The sequence below is a fragment of the Apteryx rowi genome, unplaced genomic scaffold, assembly GCF_003343035.1.
Source record: "Apteryx rowi isolate R43461 unplaced genomic scaffold, aptRow1 scaffold_890, whole genome shotgun sequence".
In the NCBI taxonomy this organism is placed as follows: domain Eukaryota; kingdom Metazoa; phylum Chordata; class Aves; order Apterygiformes; family Apterygidae; genus Apteryx; species Apteryx rowi.
Genome location: NW_020451194.1, coordinates 258,984 through 279,506, shown reverse-complemented (window position 1 = coordinate 279,506; position 20,523 = coordinate 258,984). Strand labels below are relative to the sequence as shown.

The following is a 20,523-nucleotide window of genomic DNA, read 5'->3' as shown; positions in this document are numbered from 1 at the left end:
TGCAATGAATAACTTAAGGAAAGAATCAGTCTTCATTACTTCCCAGCTTCTACTTACTTTTCTGTTGTGCATATTTACATTTTGGCTACTACTACTGCTATGTCTGATGCTTCAGACTAATGTGTAGCAGATGCATAATAATTAGCTTACTCAGAAAAATGTAATAAAAATGTTAAAAGAGGAAAGAAGAAAAAGCAGTGCCACTGCTGTTAAAGAAATGGCAACAGCAAAAAAGGGATGGGGATGCTCTGACAAGTTTAGACCTCTCTGGTGGAAATGGCAATAGACATGCTTGACTGCAGTGATGCCTTTCCAAGCTAATTTGCATTTTTTGGACCATGAATTTAATTGATTTAATGTCAGAGGATTTGGTTAATATTCACTCAGTGTTTTTCTCTGGCTCCCCCAGGTGGTGCATATGAAGTAAAGCAGCATCAGTTCTTCCGAAGTCTTGACTGGAATAGTCTGCTGAGGCAGAAAGCAGAATTTATTCCACAACTGGAGTCTGAAGATGACACAAGTTATTTTGACAGTAGGTATTAGATTGTAATAAAAAAAAAAAGTGGTTGAACGCCTTGTTAAAATAATCACTGTCTTTTCACTTTTACATTTGCTTCCTGTGCTTTGAAAATACCCTTTATGAGAACCAGTGGCAGCTGTGGAATTTCACTGGTGGTTTGACATTTCAGGAGAAATAATCTTAAGAATTAAATTGTGCTTTTAATTAATACTAATACTTCCTTCCTGATAAATTGAAATAATTTGTTTTCCTTTTCTGTAGCTCGTTCTGAGAAATACCACCATATGGAAACTGAGGAAGAAGATGATACAAATGATGAAGATTTTAATTTGGAGATTAGACAGTTTTCCTCATGTTCACACAGATTTTCAAAAGTAAGTGAAATTTGCTGTAATGTTAATATGCAGTGTTTATATAATAAATATTTTGCTACTTTTAGAGAGTTTGGAAATGTCAAATATGGAAGAGGTGTATAGGACATTGTTTCTGCATGACACTGTCTACTGAAATTGAGTGAGAATGAAATTAACACCATTAATTCAAAACATGGGAGGATTCTGTAGGGAAGGGTGTCCCTTCTTCCTCCCTCCCTCCCCGAATCCTTAAGAAGGTAATAGAAAATGATATCCTTTCTGTAAACGGATTKATGCTTTCTGTTAAAAAAAAAAAACAAAAAAAACCCCATAATGGTTTAAGAGAAATTTTAGAGAAACTGTATTAAGTGCTAAGGCATGTTCCTTATCTTGGTTTTCTTTATAGTTTCTGTGTTACTCCAGTTGTGTACTGGTATCTTGATGGTAATGGCATAGCACAGATTACATTACTAGCTGTCTACAGCAGAAGTGAGCTTCAGTGGCACTAGACTGCAAGAAAAAAGCATAGCAATGATTTGGTCGAGAAGAAATGTGGATTTGAGGGAGTGATTTGAATGATGTGAACTGAGGGTAAAGTTGAGTGTTGAAAACGAAGGATATTCTAGTAGTTGAGATGAGAGCTAATTAATGCTGGGCAGGGTTTGCCAGCAGGAGCAGAATGGATATGCTCAGGAAATACTGTGGAGGAAAAATTGGCAGGAAATAATTAAGAAGTTGAAAGTCTAATGAGTTTGCTTTTACTCTTATGTAGCAGCCAGCAGTGTTTTTCAAAAACTTTCTATTAATAAGCATTTTTTTTTAACCTGCTTTAGGAACTAAAAAGGTATTTTGAAAGCATATGGTTGTTTGTCCTGGTTAATGCTTTAATTAATTGATGAATTTTATACTGACTCTGCAGTACTACATAGGTATATACAGAGTCAGTATAAACTGTCTGTGATAGCATGGAGGAGCAGAGACAGGCCCTGCAAATCTGATTATCCTCATTCTGTGTAACTGCCTGTTTTGACTTGGTGGCACATTCCCAGTTCAAACAGTGGTAAATGATGAAAAGTCTTATTTTCCTCTTCAGAGTTATCTTCTATCCTTTTGAAAGCAACCTGCCTACAGTAATGGTTTGGTATATTAATGTCATTATGTCATTGCATCTCAAGCTGTGACTCAGGTTGTATAATATACAGCTGACAGTTACTTTATGTTGTTTGTCAACTAACTAAACAACAGACTTCCAGTGATCAGAATTTATTTTTTGTACATCTTTTGGCCAAGTAATTTTATTCTTATTTTCATAGTCAATTCAGGTTCATTTTTTTCTTCCTTTCCATACCTGACTGCTAGACATTAAATCAGTAGCTTAGGGTTAAGGATTTTTTTTTCTTAACTGACTTTATGGTGAAGGAGTAATCTAAGATGTACATTGATCCTGTGACCCAGAAACCCCAAAGGTATGGATTTTGCTTGTAGGCTTGTGGTTCATGCAGTGAAATGGTGAGAGCACTGGTGATTTCATAACAAAAAAACAGATGTTGTTCATGACCCTGTATGTAAGGAGCCAAGGAAGCAAAACTGGAAAGCATTTTAAGAACACAAACTTTTGGAAATTTAAAAAGGCTGAAGATGCTTGGAGTTTAGTCTGAAATACCATATAAGCATTTAGAACATGCAGAGTACCACATGCAGTGTCCCTTCCTGAATATCTTTTTATATCAAATATGTCAGTGATGAGTTGGATTTTTTTGTTGTTTTTTGTGTGATAGGTTTTTAGTAGCATAGATCGAGTCACTCAAATGCAAGGTGAAGAAAAAGAAGATGCAGGAGACAAAATAAAAAGTGTAACATTGCCTTCTGTGGAATCTTTAAGCTGGAGTTCAGAATATTCTGAAATGTAAGTAGAAAAAGTGTTGGAGGGGATCTACATCCTGGTTGTCAGGTAGCAGGCCTCCTCATCTCAATAACTGCATGAGGGTTTATTTTTTTTAATGCAGGCAACAAATATCCACATCCATCTCCTCTGACACTGAGAGTAGCAGGCAACGACACAGTTCTGGTTTGCTTCCAAAACTGGCCATATCAGCCGAAGGAGAACAAGGTGGTCCTACTTGCCTAGTGGGACCCCAGGAGGAACAGGAAAAAGCTGCATTTGTGAATGAGGAAATAGTGCAAGATGAACCTGAGGTAACCACTCCAGCAAGTACTATCAGCAGCTCCACACTATCAGGTAATTTATAGTGGGTCTCTTGACTGATGACATCAGAAACAATTGTGGTTCTTTTGGGTTTTGCACTAGCATTCATGGATTTAGAGGTCCTTTATTTCAGTACTGCTTTAAAGAGAACTATCCCAAGAGGGCTTTGGTTTGGGCACAGGCTTAAACTATTAAAGTCTCATAATAATACCTGTAGGAAAGTGTCAACATCTTTGGAAATGCCAACAGTTGGTGTTACTTCACTGACTGGAGAGCCTGCTACGCAAGTAAATGAAATGATGAGCCTGTGCAGGATCCTTCTGTGGAGAAGTGGAATCTTAGATCCCTTGAGCATTTAAAGCAGCATTTTTTACAACATCTCTCATCTAAGCTGGTGCTTCTGGTTGATCATCCTAGAATCTTTCCGGCTGATCTGTACTGCTGTTTTCTAACACTCTGTGCTACACCATTGTGTGTGTTTTAATTGAGACATTTCAATGACATACGCCTTTTAGAATTGGCAGGGTTGTCTTTGATTCATGGAAGTCATTGAAGTCTAGGAAGGAGTTTTGCAAAGTGCTTCCTATTTAAATAATAATTTTCTTTTTGCACACCTTCCCCAGCACAAGTGTTTGTGTGCATTTCAGTAGGATCTGGGACCTCCATGCCTTGCTGTTTTTGTACTTTCAGAAGAGAGTTTTGCATTACTCTGAGACGACTTGATAGTTAACACAGATCTAGGCCTATATCAGCCTCACGTTTGACCAGATACAGGTTCCAGTAATCTCCTGTCTACATATACCTGTCTCTAGCTTACTTCTCTTTTGTACCTCACTGAGTGGTCCTAAGTTATCCCTTATATTATATTTCCTTTCTATTCCCATACCCCTAATTTCCGTTTTAGTCTGCATTTCCCCTTTTTCCCCTCCTCCTTTTCTGGGAAAAGTTCTCCAAGTCCATCCAGCTGTGTAACTGGAACCGTTTGTACCTCCTTCCCTTGTTGAAGTCCTTGTCTTGCTGTATAGTTCTGTTCCCCCCACCCAATGTTACAATGATGGCATTAACATAGCAGTACTAGACATAGCTCAAAGCCAAATAAAAAGTTTCTCTTTTGTCCCTTAACATTTAGGCTTAAGAATAATTGCAGTTTTCTGTATGATTCATTAGCAACAGGCTATTCTATGACCTTAAAGAAATACTAGGAATTATTCCTGTGCCTTTAAAATAAGAGGGCCACTCTTGGTGCTTGCTTCATAAGGTACAACTTCCCTGTGACATCTTTGAATCTTTGAAGCAATCTCTTGTAGGTTGTTCCTGTGGTACAAGGCCACTTTTTTATTGTTTAAAATGCTGTTGTCCTTCTTCCATTCAGTGTTGTGGAAAACTGTTACTTATGATAAACAAATACCAATGTGGTTGTAAATACTGAGTTTTGTGGTGCCAGGTATCTTCCTCTACATAGGTGTGGTAGAAAACCACCCAAAGAATAAAAGGAAAAGATGATAACTAAAAATAGAATTTAGTGTTTTAATGATTTTGGAAAAGTTCTTAAGCTGATAGCATCTTATGTAATGTTGGAGCCTCTCATAATCTTTAGTAGGAGTTCACATGCAAAATGAATGATTATGCATGATTAAGTTCTGTAAGGTGAATATTGCATATTGAGCTACCAAACTTGTGTCAGCTTTTGTCTTCATTTTACTTTAGTCAGTGATTACAAGCCATTGCAGTCCCTGCTGCTCCGATTCATTCTGTTAACCTTTATGCAATCTGTAAGTCTGTGAAAGAATTACTCAGTTTTTCGCAATGTTGTTTTACAAACTTGTTGACAGAAAGGAAAATTCCCATCTCACAATTATATTGTTTCCCCTCCCTGATCCCCAGTTTCCCTCAATGTGTTTATCTCTTCTTCTTTGTACAGTTGGCAGTTTTTCAGAGCACTTAGATCAGATAAACGGAAGAAGCGAGAGTGTGGACAGTACAGACAACTCCTCAAAGCCACCCAGTGAAGTTGCTTCTCATATGGCTCGTCAGCAATTAGAAAGCACAGAGAAAAAGATGATCTCTGGAAAAGTCACGAAGTCCCTTTCTGCGAGTGCTTTATCCCTCATGATCCCAGGAGGTATAGATAAATCTGTTAGTTTGAAGTGTTATGATTTGTGTATACTGCATGGTTTATGATGTAAGTTCAAGATTTTGGAGAGTCCAGAATGTATTCTGTGTCACAGATTTTGTTTCTTTTGTTCCTCTTGTTCCTGTGTGCTACTGTGTGGTCCCATTTTGTCAGTCACCTACAGTGGTCAGATCACAGTTGATGGACCTTCTCTCACAGGCAACCTATAGCTCAGTGGTGACTGCTTCCTGTTCAGCCATGTGCCTGCACAGCAGGATTCACGTTTTCATTCCCAGCTCATACTTTGTTAGGGCTGTCACTGCAGTTGTAAGGAACTAGCTGTTGTACAGCTCCCTGAAAAGCAGATAGATGTTACAGCAGCACGCTCTGCCTAGCTAGTTCTTTCACGTCTCCTATGAGGAAAGGTGATAAGAAGTGTCCCAAAGGTGGAAGCAGTCTGTAGGCTCCTGTTTGGACTACATTGGCTTACAGGGAGCGCTCAAAATGTGAAGCCAGAAATACTGCTATAAATAAGTAGAGGATAATAGTAGTGTTGAATATTTCCAGATGAAGCGTTGGCCCTTCACTTTGTAATGTTTCAGAATCAAAGTCCAAACATGCTAAACTTTGAGGGAGTTTTTCAAAAGTGGGATTAGGTCTTAACTTTGTGCACTGGCCATATGTTGCTTTTAGACCTTAGAGGTAATATTTAAGTATCTGCTGGTCTGATAACATGACCCTGCACTTGCTTTGTGTGTTCAAAGGTGGCTTTGACAATAACTTCAGCAGGTTGTTCTGAGTGCTCAGGTGAGTGCCAAATCATGCTCAGTGTTGAAGAGCTGGTCCTGGCTATCTGAGGAGGAGAGAGCTGACATCTCAAACTTCACCTGGCTCCAGGGTGTAAAGCACATGTACCATAGCGCTGTGTCTGCTCTCCATGATACCCTGGTCAGCAAACACTGTGCTGTTGTGCATGTCCTCAAGACCTGGGGAGATAAAAGGCCCATCTGATCACTATTACTGCAAGAATTTCTGATGCACCTCATAATGGTTTCTGCCCTTCTTTACCATACAGTTACATACCATACCATTACATACCATAAAGAACAGCATAGGCTTCCTCTGTCATAACTGTAATACCACCAGTGGCCATAAGCATTTTTTTAGTGAGATAAGTCAAGAGGAAGATGTTGAGTCCTGCTTGAAGAGGAATGTTTTGCCTCAGCTTGAATTCTTGGAGGGCAATCAGTTGGCAGTGAAAAGAATGTTTAGCATGTCAAAGCATATCTACCCTCACATGACATCACTTGGCCTAGAAACCATACTTGGAATCTCTGTGGACTGCGTTCGTTTCAACAACTGTCACTCTGTTACAGTCACCAAAAATATTTTTTATGCTGCTGCTTATATTAGCACAACTGTGAGCACAGAGTGCTTTCAAAACAATGAAATCAAATGAACTGTAATTGATACTGTTGTTGCAAGAAATTCTTGTGGCCTTATGTGAAATGGCAGAACATAGAATTGAGGCTTGGTTCAACCGTTGCGAGTTATGCCCTATGTACTAACTAGATATCATGCTTTAATTACAGTAGTCTTTACTCTATATAAAACTGCATCCAGAAAACCAAGCAACTAATGGTTTCTTTAGTGCTACTGGATATTGGGGGGTGGGGGGTGGGGGTGTATAGTCACAGTACTGCCAAACTCTGATGTTCTTTTCAAGTGTATTTGTTAGTAATAGGACCAAGGATTGTTCTTGCAAAGTTAGCAATGAGTATGTGTCCTGTCTGAAAGCAAGAAGCGGCCTAGAACTAATGAATTAAACCTATCATTAAAAAAAATGAGTTATACTGTGGGGGGAAGAAATTTATTTCCAAGATCTGGTTGTCAGCCAAGTTTGTAATACGCTAAAATTCACACTGAGTGAGGAGAAAGTTCTTGATGCAAATGCAATGAATTATTTTGGCACAAACGTGTCATAAAACTTTAAGCAGGTTCTCTATTCTGTGTCTGTGTGTGTGTGTGTGCTCAGAATGTACTCTGACAGATTTTTTTTCTTCCAGATGTGTTTGGTGTTTCTCCTTTGGGAAGTCCTATGTCTCCTCATTCCCTATCATCAGATCCTTCATCCTCCCGAGATTCCTCTCCTAGCCGTGATTCTTCAATTACTGCTGCAAGTCCTCATCAGCCAATAGTAATTCACAGTTCAGGAAAGAAGTATGGCTTCACAATCCGAGCAATCAGAGTTTACGTGGGTGACAGCGATATCTACACTGTGCATCATATTGTTTGGGTAAGATAATTTTTGGCTGGTTGTTTATAACCACAGAAGATTGTAATGATGTATTTGCTCTTGATCTTTTGTACACAAGATAACTGTTTGTTGACAGTTACTGTGTAAATGGCAATGTTATGCTAAATAGCTTTCTTGGAATTAAATTTCTGCCTGTGCACAAGACCAGTGTTGGCTGTAGGGACAACCCAAGCCCTGTAATGGATATCTTCGATGACAGAAGTGACACCTACATATGTTGACCCTCTGCATGGGTCAGTTTCACTTTTAGCAGATCTGGTATTTGTGAACAGTCATTTCTACGTGCACAGAGTGGTGTGCCTTAGAAAACCGGAGGTGAGTGCAGCTTCTCTTAGATTGAGGCTCAGRGACTGCAGCACTAAGAGACTGTAGACAGAACTTGTTGAAATATACATGGGGTTTATTAAATTACTTCAGCCAAGGGATTCATAAAAATCAAAGGACTTGTTTATTTCACTAGTTGCAAGTAGGTTGATTTCCAGTACTGACCACCTTTTGTGTAGAAATGTGCACATCATTTGCAGTTGTGAATATCTTTGAGGATCCTATGGCACAGGAAAAAGGCTGAATACAATGAATAAATCATGTATTTTTCCTCCTCTGGTCACTAGTGATCTGAACCAAGTGGGAGACAGGCTAAAGGACAAGACAGCACTTGCCTTTTGTTGATTATCAACTTCTTCAATTGTAAATATATACATATATATGCGTGTGTGTATATATATATACTGTTCTAAAATGTTTCAGCTAGCTGAAAACAATTTTGAAAAAATTCCTTGAAAACATTTCAGAAACTTTGAAGATTCAGATGGCATTTTGTTTTAAGCAACTCTGGCAGGTTTTGAAATAAGTGCTACTGATGAGGTAGCATGTCGTTCATGTTGTTTACCTCTCAGACCCATTAATTCATCAAGAACATTGAATCTGGAGGCTGGGATATGTGTGACTGATAATGGAATAAATCTGAAAATCTGACTTCTTGCCACTAGTGCAGTATCACATCAGTGAAAGGAAGGGAAGAAAAATAAAAATTTCATGTTGCAGTAAAAGTGAAACCTTGGATTTTTCAAAACACTGCAATTTTTTAAAGCTATGTAGGTGCTGTTAGCTGCAATCGCAGGCATATGACTTGAAATTCTTAGAAAGCACATTTTTAAATAAATAAGTTATTTAAACCACCTTAAAATCATTTGCAATTAAATTTGTTTTGGTCTTTCATCACCTTTGTGCTGTATTATTCCCTCTGTTGGGAAGCCTGGTGGATTGAATCCAAATATAAACAGTCCTTAATATTATAGTGGAGTTGCAAATTTTTCGTCATAATCAGTACTGCATATGATCATTGCCTTAATTACGTAAGTATTTCTTAGTGTCAGATGTTAAAAATCTTAATTCAGATCTGAAATTTTTCATGGGAGAATGAAGGACCTTTTCCTTATCATGCGTGCAAACCACCCTGCTATACAGAGCTAGCTTAATGTCAGTGGAAGCGAGCACAGTGTTTTCAACAAGCTTTGAAACAGTTCCAGCCCCCACCATAGAAGGATAAAGTCCAAGTAAGTAGATGAGAGCAAAATGGCCAGGCAGATTTTTTTTTTTCTAGGTTTCTAGGTGTAAGGCTTTTTCATTGTATTTAAAAGCCATCAGGTTGCACAAAAAGCCCACTCTTGAAAGTATGAGGGTTAACGAGTCCATTTAGTGTATATTCTTTTTCTCTGATTTCCAGAATGTGGAAGAAGGAAGTGCAGCATACCAAGCAGGATTAAAAGCTGGGGATCTAATTACTCATATCAATGGAGAGCCAGTGCATGGTCTTGTTCATACAGAAGTCATTGAGCTGTTATTAAAGGTAATTTTTGGACAACTTGAGTACAAAAGAATTTGCTGTTTTAACCAAGGATTTGAGGGGTTATGTTTGTTTCCTTCAGATGTTAGTTATCAGGGTTTGTGGTTGCTCAGTTACAAACTCTAAACTGGTATTGCACAGCTCTGGAGAAAAGCCACCTATGATTTTTGTTACTGCAAGAAACTGACAGTGCCCCTGGTACAGCTACAGCATATTTGGGGTACTGACGCAGAGATGTCTCTGGCTTCCCCTCGCAGGAGGAAAAACCAAAAGTGCAGAAAGGCACTTTCTTGAATCCCACACATTTATGAGGTAACAAGCTTTTGATAATGACGCTATTTCTCTTTTTTTTTTTCCTTTTAAAGTGAAATGAGGAAAAACGGAAACAAAGAATATCAAATACTTTTTTTTTCCCCTACTGTACAGGAACTTCTCTTCTGTGATCTTTAAGACTCAAAAGTTTCTTGCACTGTATATAGCCAGATATGTCCCACAAAGCATCTTTGCTTAAATTAAGTTCTGATCCTGCAGTTGGACCTCTGTGACGGATCTCTCATGTTTTTTCTTTAGTGGACTTTCCAAGGCCTATTTTACTAGAAAATTTTAGATGTTTTTTTTCTTCTGATGAATAGTAGTGCCTTAAATATTCACTGTAGCTTATCATATTGCGACTTCTCAGTAATCTTTGCGGCACAGACCAAAGTAGGTCAGAGTTATTTTAGACAGCTGTACTTTTGTTTCCTGTATTATTAACAATTTCATGGTGCTACATGCAGAGCTTTGCCTGTCAAAGGGAGCAGTCAGTTATAAAAGAGGATTGGAAAGCAATGAAGTATCAGAGAATATAAAGAGCTGAGGAAAGGCCCCAAATATACTTTTGCTTGACTCTTTATTTTTCTCCTCTGAAACCAGGAGGAATTTCCAAGTTCTGCAAGAAGCATATCTTAAAAGAGAAGATTTGGTTAGGTAATTTTAGGCAGTTGAGTGTGCTGTTGTGTTTTTTGGATAATGCCCTTAGTTTGTACTACTTAAACAGGAGAACAGCTCTAATTTTTCAATTTATTAGTAAAATTAGTTTTATAGAAGTTATAGAAAACTACAGAAAGATAGAGACATGACAACACTGCACACTATTTACAAGAATAAACTCAGTACAGAAGATCATTGTCTATTCAAATGTGATACATCATAAACTAATTTGGATTGTTGGAATTCCTTTAAAAAGTAAAGTTCACTTTAGTACTATCAAGTGCTGGGCAGGAGGTACAGATTTTTAAAGCATAGATGCTTATTTCCAGTTGGTTTAGTTTATTTAACAGGTGTGATCTGTTCGTACAAATAGTCCTAAAAAGCTCAACTTATACATTTATCTCTTTTGAACAAGATAAAAGCATTTGTTGCTTATTTTGGGGGACTGATATTGAAGATTTTCTCTGCTATTTCATGGGTATAACGGTATCCTCAGAGAAGACTGGCTAGTGAACAGACTACTGCACAGTAACAGCTGTTCTTTGTGGGAAAAGGAGATGACGTTTCTATAGAAACTCACTGCATTTCTTCAAAATTGCAGTCTTGGTCAATCCAATTACTAGAATTTCTCTTTGTTCTGAAACTGGTTCTTGGAATGGAGGAGGCTTAGAAAATTGACTCCGTTAGATTGAAAGGCATTTGACAAAAGTTTAAGAATTTTCCAGTCATCATTTTTAATCGAACATAAATTAACCTGACAACTTCTGCATAGAATTCCTTACACTGTCAGCTCTTTCTCTGAGGCAGGGATTCTGTTTTGTTATGTTCACGTTTGTAATGTAACTTCAATTTAAAGTGAAGTGGTCCTGTATTTACTCATGCCTTCATTTTGGCAGAGTGGTAACAAAGTGTCAATTACTACAACCCCCTTTGAGAACACTTCAATCAAGACAGGACCGGCCAGGAGAAATAGCTACAGGAGCCGAATGGTTAGGCGCAGTAAGAAAACCAAGAAGAAGGAGAGTTTAGAGAGGTGAGTAATGTTTTTGTTCTGGTGAACATGTATCCTTATATGTGTGTATATAGAACAATTCCATTAAAAAAAAAAAAAAGATTTTCTCTGATTCTCTTTCTTACCTTCTACGCCTCTTTTTTGACATCTTCTATGAGATACTACATTTGTAACACATCCTTTCAATTATGTTTTAACTAAATTAGTTCTGTTAAAATCCCCTCTCAAAATTTTACGTGGGGCACACATAGCTATAGGGAAGAAAGTGAATAAGAGAGGTTGCATCTTATTTTGGATTCAGTGCATCTTTTCCTATTCGATTAAATAAAGTCTTTGATGCTAAGTCTGTGTATTTTGCAAATACATTGCTAGTACTGTGTAGATATTCCTTCAGATTTGGTGGGCCCTTAAATTAAGGGAACAAGGAATACTTTTATACTCGTATATATGGAACTAAAAGCTCCTCTGGAATGCAGGGAGTAGATTTTAGTTTGAAGGGATTTAGTTACAATATCTATCCTGCCTATTAGTAAATTGGGCTATTTTCTAAAGTTTGCTTTCTGCAGTGTGGTTTGCTTTCATGTAAACATAGATATAATGTTTATTTTTCTGAGAGCAATGAGACGGTGAAGCAATGTCAGCCTCAAGAGCTTTGGCTCTGGTAACCATATCTTTTGTACAACTTATCTTTTGGTTAATGCTGTACTCTTCTTGCACTAGGAGGAGATCTCTCTTTAAAAAGTTGGCCAAGCAACCCTCTCCTCTACTCCACACCAGCAGAAGTTTTTCCTGCCTGAACCGATCGCTTTCATCAGGAGAGAGCTTGCCTGGGTCTCCAACCCACAGTTTGTCTCCCAGGTCACCTACCCCAAGCTACCGCTCCACTCCTGATTTCCCGTCTGGTGAGTGGGAAGGAGTGGAGGGTAAAGGAAAATAACTGGAAGTTGAAGCATATTCTTGTGAGTTCCCAAATATGTTACACTCTGCCAAGAATAGTCAACTCTGACAAATGTAATCACTGAGCAGCTGTTTTCCTTCTGAAAAAGGGAAAAATATTTCTGATGCAAAATCAAAGATGTTTTCATGATACAGAAGCACCTTTTTAGGGGACTGCCTGGTAGATTTGTCCCAGTGATTAAACCAGTAGAATGATTAAAAGTTGCATAATAAATAATCCAGGTTTAGAAGACACCAGTAGAAAAGTAAAATCTTGACTTATGAGAGATTGATTAATAAAAGAATGAAACTGAGGAAGTAGTTGCTACATAGAGGAACTAGCATGGGCTCTTAAATGCTACTTTATTACTGAAAAGATTGGCTGGGTGCTGACATCTTTCTGACTCCTGGAAGTGCTTCACCTGCTCCTTCTTATGCCAATTGTTACAGTTATAGTGTCTGTTAAAGTGAATGTTGTTGTACAATCTGTTGTTGAAGATAAATCATTTGAAAACCTTGATCATTGCTTTGAAGTGCTAGAAAGCTGTAGCTATTCTATATAAATAGAAGGGAAAGATCATTTAAAGGGGCCGAAGGGACAGAGAAGGAAGAGGAGAAGTAGCAGCATGATTGGAATGATGAGTTTTGCAGGCCAGTCACTCGAAATCTTCCAGATCTTGGAATGTTGTGGCAGACAACACGTGTCTTTTGAATCAGTGCCAGCGCTGCCTCTCACTGAGCTACTAGACAAGATTTGAAGAATCTTGCTAATCTTATGCTTGTTTGTTTTGTTCTTTTTGTAGGTACCAATTCTTCCCAGAGTAGCTCCCCTAGTTCAAGTGCTCCCAATTCTCCAGCTGGTTCAGGACACATAAGACCCAGCACTCTTCATGGCTTGGGTCCAAAGCTTGGTGGGCAAAGATACAGATCAGGAAGACGCAAATCAGCTGGCAGCATTCCTCTCTCTCCTCTGGCACGGACACCTTCTCCAACACCCCAGCCCACGTCACCTCAGCGATCTCCATCACCATTGCTAGGACATTCGATTGGAAATACAAAAATAGCTCAGTCTTTCCCTAGCAAAATGCACTCCCCTCCAACTATTGTAAGGCATATTGTTAGGCCAAAGAGTGCAGAGCCACCAAGGTCTCCCCTGTTAAAGAGAGTCCAGTCTGAAGAGAAACTTGCACCCTCTTATGGCAGTGATAAGAAACACTTATGTTCACGAAAACACAGTCTGGAAGTGACTCAGGAAGAAGTGAATAGAGAATTGTCCCAAAGAGAAGTAACCCTTCAGAGCTTGGAGGAGAACGTATGTGATGTACCATCACTCACACGGGTCAGACCTGCAGAGCAGGGCTGCTTGAAACGCCCCATCTCTCGAAAATTAGGTAGGCAGGAATCCGTTGATGAGTTGGACAGAGAGAAGTTGAAGGTCAAGATAGTTATGAAAAAGCAAGATTTTGGTGAAAAATCAAATCTTATACATGAACCTACCAGTGAGCCAGAAAATCCCAGTACCTTGAGATTGGAAGAAAGGGACAAAAAAGCATTTCAGAAGGTTTTAGAAAGATCAAATCAGTTTGAAGCAAAAATTGTTACTCTGGAGACTCAGTCAGCTGGTGGCATACTCAAAGACACCCTTCAAAAGAATGCAAACTTAAGATCAAATGATTGTGTTGCTTTAGATGCACAGATGTTGTGTCACGGGCCTCTGCTTAATGAACTCAGTCATATTTCTTATGACTTCAAAAGAATTTCTCCTCCATGTACACTGCAAGATGTGCTACCTCAATCCTCTGACAGAACACTAAATGGAAAGGGAGAAAACACAGATAAAAATGTATCAGCAAAAGAATTTGTCAAATTTGAAAGATTAGATGGTAAGCTTGCAAATATTGATTACCTTAGAAAGAAAATGTCCTTTGAAGAAAAAGATGACAGTGTTTGTCCAGTGCTAAAACCCAAACTGACATCAAGTGTTCATGAATGCTTTCAACTTAATACAGTCAGACCCGTAAACATACAACAGGATTCCACTGCAGTTGTTGATGGTAGAGCATTTATCAGCAGTGCGCATGTTGCTCAGATTAGCTCGGTTTCTTTCGTTCCTCTCAAAGCTTTGAATGGCCGAGTAGAAACTGGTGTTGAAAAATCAGCCCTTATTTCCACCGAGTCTCCTGTCAGAAAAAGTCCATCGGAATATAAACTGGATGGAAGGTCTGTTTCCTGTTTGAAGCCAATAGAAGGCACATTGGACATTGCCTTACTTTCTGGGCCACAGGCTTCAAAGACTGAACTGCCTTTGTGTGTACTGCCAGAAGGCCAGAGCACTGACAGTGATATGGGATCTCTTAAACCCCCATCACCACAAGGGAGTGGTGGACAGGTAGAACTGGACAGTCAAAAAGAGCAGTTGTTAAGCTATTCAAAATCTAGCAAAGCCAACATGCTAGAGCCCCAGTTTCTTCAAGCGAGCAAGAATTCTCAAAATCCATCAGCCATCCCTGTCGCTGCTGAAGTAGTGACAGAGAAAAAGGTTTCTAGTCTAGCTGCTAAAGGCAACATTTCTGTTACTGAAGCTGTTCAAAGGAAAGACACTTCCCCTTCAAAACAGAAGGACAATTCAGTGGAGGTAAAGTCATGTGCTATTCAGAATCAGAGTCTTAAAACTACCCAAATGTGTTCTAAATTTTCTGCTGTCCAAAGCACTCCTGAAAAAGCTGTAGAAAGAGAGAAGCAAATGCAAAAGGAGTTGCCTGCCAAACAGCCAGTAGCCCAGAGAAATTATGAGCCTCTCCCTGCAAAGGCAGAAGTGGTCAGAGAGTCGTCTCTGAAGGTGTCTGTCTCAAATGTCCTGACCACAAGTTACGCCAAAAACAATGAAAAACATTCTGTTGATTTTGCCGTTCCACCTCAGATGCAAGGAAAAGTGCAGGCAGCTGGTCCCAATGCACAACCTAAGGATAGCAGGGATTCTCTGAAACAGCTAGGCAAAGATGACGCCACTGTTTTAAGTAGTTCTGTAGAAAGGGATGTAAAGCAGAAGGTTCTCAGCGAGTCCAAGAAAGTTATTGCAGAGTCAAAGAGCGAAACTGTTCCTTCCAAATGGCCCATGCAACCCTCAGTAGACTGTGATCCTAAAAATGGGAAGCTTGCAGTGTGTCCTTCTGTACAGAAGGACAACACCAAAGATTCAGGAAAGAAAGATCAGAAGCAGCTCACTGATACTAGGCTTCAGACTACTGAGAGAGAGCTGTCCAACCAGGTTCCTCAGCAGCAACTTAATGCCTCAGGCTCCCCTGCTGTGAAAGAGCCTGTAAACAGAAACTGTGCTGTAGATGTTCATGTAGAACATGTGAAGCCTGCTGCTGCCTGTGTGGAAGGCAGCAGTAATAAATTCAGGCCTGTCTCTGATAATAGTTCCTCTAAGTCTAAGCACTTGGATAAACAGACTTTTTCACAAAAGCCATGCACTCCAACTGTAAAAGAAAAAGATACAATTGTTCAGGTGTCTGCCAGCTCCCGGAAAGATGGGAAATATGCCAGTAAAAATGTGCAAGATACTCCTCCTTTTGTTTCAGGCTCTCTGAGAAGAACGAACAATGAACACGTCCAGGTCGAAAGGCCTCTGGGTTTGGAACATGGGTCAGTATCCACCCTTCAGATGAATAGTATCACTCCTGAAACCAAACCCAAATCCTCTGCTGTTGGCCAGGTACTAACAGGCCCAGAGAGTTCTAAGCAAATGCAAAGGCAAGAACCAGCAGGCTTTGGGGAATCTGCTGATCAAAAGCATCTTCACCTCAGTAAAAAACAAACTATGTCTCCAAAGTTTTCCACTGCGGAAGACTCTCTCTTGCTGAGCAAAGAGGCAGAAAGAAGCCCTAGTAACCAGACGATCTCGGCAGACAAAAGATCTGAAGGAAAAATATGCACTGACGCACTTTATGTTAAACATGACAGTGGGAAAGTAGAGCCTACCCTTTGCCTCACAAACTGTGATGCCAGAGGGAAAGGAGCGGAAAAAGTAACCACAAGTAGCAAAAGCTCTCAAGATTCAAAAGGGAAAGGACAAGTTCATCAAAAACAGCCAGAGGATGCAAACAAGCAGATCGCAACAAAACATTCTTCAGCTGCCATTGGGCAGAGTTCTTGTTGTGTGGCTGCAACGCCAGGAAAGCTGCTGACTTGTTCAGCCAATTTCTCTGAATGCAGACAAGAAGCATCTGTTTTGTCTTCAGCGAAGAGCGATGCATCTTCAGCAAACGTTAAAGCAGGCTCACCTGAGCTTCCTGCAGTCATCTACAAGGAACTGAATAAGAAAAGCACCTCTTCCGTAGGGAGTGGTAAGACAGAAATGACTAAAAGCATTTCACTGATGACCTTGCATAGTGCAGCTGTTGCAGTAGAAGCCCACCACCCTGCTTCAAACCTTGGGGGGAAACCTGGAAATCAAGAAAGGTCTTTTTTTGTTAGCACTGTGGATGTAAAGGGAAAAGATGCTGTACAGGCTCAGCCTTCTGCTTCAAGAAAACAGAACATAGGTAAAGATTTACCTAGGTCAGCAACCACGCCTGACCGCCCTAACATGCTTTCCAATGACAAAGACTCAGCCCGACAGCGGCGAGGAAAGGAAGTTTTGCGGAGTAGTCCTCACAAAAAATCGTCTTGACTGTAGTACCTGGCAGATAGGACTTCAAGAGTAGCTGAAAAAATGTCAGTGTGTTTTGACTACCTTCAAACCAGCACTGTGTGGTGTCCTTGTGCAGCAAAGCTTTCATGTCACTGAAGCAAAGGGACAGAGGACTTTTTTTTTTCAAAATGCCTTCCCAAATGTAACCGGTAAAACTGTTACCATATAGTGTTTGAACAAAAATACCTTTACAGCTGAGAACTGTTGAAGAAAAGATTTCCTCTGTAAATACCTAGTGATGTGTTTGGGGTTTGAATGTAGCATATATACTTTGCTGCTGATTGCATTGTTTACTCTCCCCTTTTTTAAGATAGTTGCTTTGCCACTCATTTGCCATAGTCAAATATGAAAACGAATTACTAAAACTCAGACCTGGCATGGACATGCACAAACATTGGTCTGACTGGAAAACAAAAATATGCCACATTTTTACTTACTATAAATCCTAGCTAGAGTTAAAAATACTAGGAAAGAATAAATATGGTGACTTATTGTGAGTTTTTTACATGTATTTTTAATAATCAGGTTTTGATAGTACTGTATCTTGCTAACTGCTTCACCAGATCTAACACAAGATCTGACTGCATCTCCCTACTGCACAAAGCCCATCTCTTAAAATAGGTGTAATTAAAGCTAAGGGAGGACCACTCCGTTATCACTACATCCCAGTAAGAGTAGTGTTTTCTGGTGAAATGGTTGTTCTCGTCTTGTCTATTGGAAGTGTATTCTGTAACCTTCACCTCAGACAAGGCTGAGACTCTAAAGCACATGCTATGTGCTTAGTTTCTGCTGCAACCCTCTCTTGGTTTCCTTGAGCTTTTTTAAATTCAGGCCCTTACAGTGTGAGGCACAAGTATAAGCACATGACTTGCAGTACTATATTCATCCCTGTTTTTTAATGAATTTAGAGAGTGTGTATTATCATGACATACAGGTTTGCATAATTAGCTTCATGCAGCTGTAGCTTTTTTTCCCCCTATTTTATGAGTTATAAAAAGGGGGGGGGGAAAGCAGTTTCATATCATATCTTCAGAAAAGTTTGGGACATCTGATACATTTTAATACATAGCTGGGGCCTTACGTTGTAGACTTAACTTGCTGTTTTTAGCAAGTAATTCTGAGTTTCACATTCATTTCTAAATGCATTGAGTAGCTCCATACATTTCATAACATAATCTTTTTATTTGTATGCAAAAAAGTAAATACTGTAATTAAAAGAGAAGCATTTTTGTAACAAAGGAACCCGTTGGAGCTATTTGGTGCTAGAATGTGACTGTCTTTTTACTTTTGCTAAGCCTTATTTAAATTTTGTATACTGTGGAACATGTAGACTTTGATCATTTTAGTGTGGAGGTATTCAGTTTGTTTTGAAGGATGAAAGGTAAAATTTGAAACACGTACAGGAGCACTACAAAATATCTTTGCAGACGAGTGTTTTTAAATGATCGGGATCAATAAGGTGGTATTTTTGCTTATTTCTGTTATATGTACCCCCACTAGGGCTAAGTCCCTGCCTGTTTCATTGGGACTTACAGATTGTCTTTCTGTCTCAAAAGCTATAAAATTGTTCATAAAAGCACAGCATAATCTTGACTTGGAGGTTTGTATGACAGCTGACAGTGTACAGATTTCCCTCTGGGAAAGGCTTTATTACAATGATTAGTTGAGCTGGATTACAACTAACCAATTATTACAACGGAAAGATAAAATCACAAACAAGTCCTGATTTTTCATGTGGCACTAGAACATTCATACTACCTTTCATGTGTTCACAGAGGAGCTAGTGAGTGACAGAAAATACTTTTTGAGCAGTTCTGAAGAGAAATGGCCTCAACATTTACAGTTCATCTGTGCTTTGGCAGTTGTTACAAACGAATGCTAATGCACTTCAGTATCATAACATTTCTGTCTGGGAGGTATTTCCTAGTTTACAGTCTTCTGGATTTTTTTTAAACTATCCTCTTGTTTCCTTTAAAGCACATCTAGCTATTTGTTTACAGCGTACCTTTATGTATATTTTTGTATAGTTCCTTATCACTTCCGACAAATAAGTTTTTTGCATTATGGAAGTGTAACAGTGCTTAAGCGTGTGTTTATGTAGTACCTGTTTGTTGGTGTTTACCTTATCAGTGAGCTGTTAGAGATCCTCCTACCTGTGTGCTCCTTGGTCAGTCTTTATGTGATTGTAGATCTGATGTGTTCCTTTGTAGACTTCCTGCTGTAGATTTCTCAGCTTACAAAAAAAATAAAAATAAAAATAAAAAAAATTGTTAGGGTCTGTGCAATAAAGTGTTTGCAGTCTTATTTTCTCTAAGAAACTCCTTATGAATGGCATAATTGTTGTATATTGAACACAATTATTTATACTTATGCAGTTGCATAATATTGAAATAAAAATTCAGCATGAAGCAGTGTTGTGTCAGCATTCTCCTTTGAACTGTTTTCACTCCTGTAACTTGAAGCACGTCTCTACCATACTATGGGGGCAGGGGCACGGGAGGGCAAGGGGCAGTTACCCTTTTTGCTGAGTAGCCCTGAAGGCGCATGCTGGCCAAGGATTTTGCATGAGAAAATGTAGTCTAGTCAAAAGAAGTTGTGCCATATTTGCAGAAGATCTGTATAGCCAAGTATCTTGTCTTTGTCCGGGGCTGGAATCACTGCAGTAGGCTGTCCGGTGTGATGGACACATACTGACTATTCGCTAGTGCCTGCAGTAGGCTGTAACGCGACACATCAGTCTCTCTTCCAAAATGCATATCATTCATTACAGTAGGCCAGCATGTTTTTGAGTGCCTTCTCAAAATACCTTTTTTTTTTTCTTTAATTGTGTTGAATTCCTGGCCTCAAGAAATATCTGGAGCATGTGTGTTATATACAACTTTTTCTTCAGTTTTTARATCTCCATCTTTTAATATCAAATCTCCCTTTATTCTTTCTTTCTCACAACAGAAGATCAGAGAGATGCAGTGAATCAGACAGGAGAGAGGGAGCAGAGTACCTTAGCATCTGCTTGATGGATCCTTTTGGCAGGAGGAGAAACACGGCAGGATTGTTGCTGCCCTGATTTACATCTTTCCACTCTTGCAGTGCAGCAGCATATATTATAATACACAGATTTTTATTGTTCTGTTGCTGGTAGCTGGTAGAGGAGCTGTACACAGCTGGTTAGCACATGCCAGGAAATCTCCGCCCTGGGGGGATTGTTATTTTTGTTCATGTTTTGCTATTGCATTGTTTTCTCTGTGTTTTGCTGCAGTAGGTTTTGCACAGAGGAAGTGTCGTAGAGTAATTTCTGCTGCTGTGCTCTCTTTCTCTAAAACCAATAGGTGAGGAGGGTCTGGAGGTCACCCCAACCTCAGAGTTGCTGGAACCCAGCAGAAGGCAGGTGCTCTGCAGAATGGGTGCACTGGCAGGGGCAGGGGATGAGATGAGTCAGATGAGAGCAGGACCTAACAGCTCTGGGGGTAGGAAGGAGGCATCCAGAGTTGAGGAGTGACTCTGGGTCTGAGTAACCATTTTACCTGCTGTGCCCTCTGACTGTGGGCAGCAGCATCA

The 20,523-nt window shown here is 39.4% G+C and overlaps 1 protein-coding gene across 1 annotated transcript; it reads left to right on the top strand.

The window, feature by feature from the left end:
* Positions 1-409: 409 nt before the first annotated feature.
* Positions 410-19,363, top strand: LOC112978006 (microtubule-associated serine/threonine-protein kinase 4-like; the record flags this gene model as incomplete). The annotated part of the gene is made up of 10 exons (XM_026091008.1): positions 410-532; positions 782-894; positions 2,652-2,779; positions 2,880-3,112; positions 5,001-5,201; positions 7,259-7,488; positions 9,236-9,358; positions 11,221-11,357; positions 12,057-12,238; positions 13,076-19,363. Coding segments are annotated over 10 exons (5,342 nt in total), but the record flags the coding sequence as incomplete, so codon positions are not given.
* Between the last annotated feature and the right edge of the window lie 1,160 nt (positions 19,364-20,523).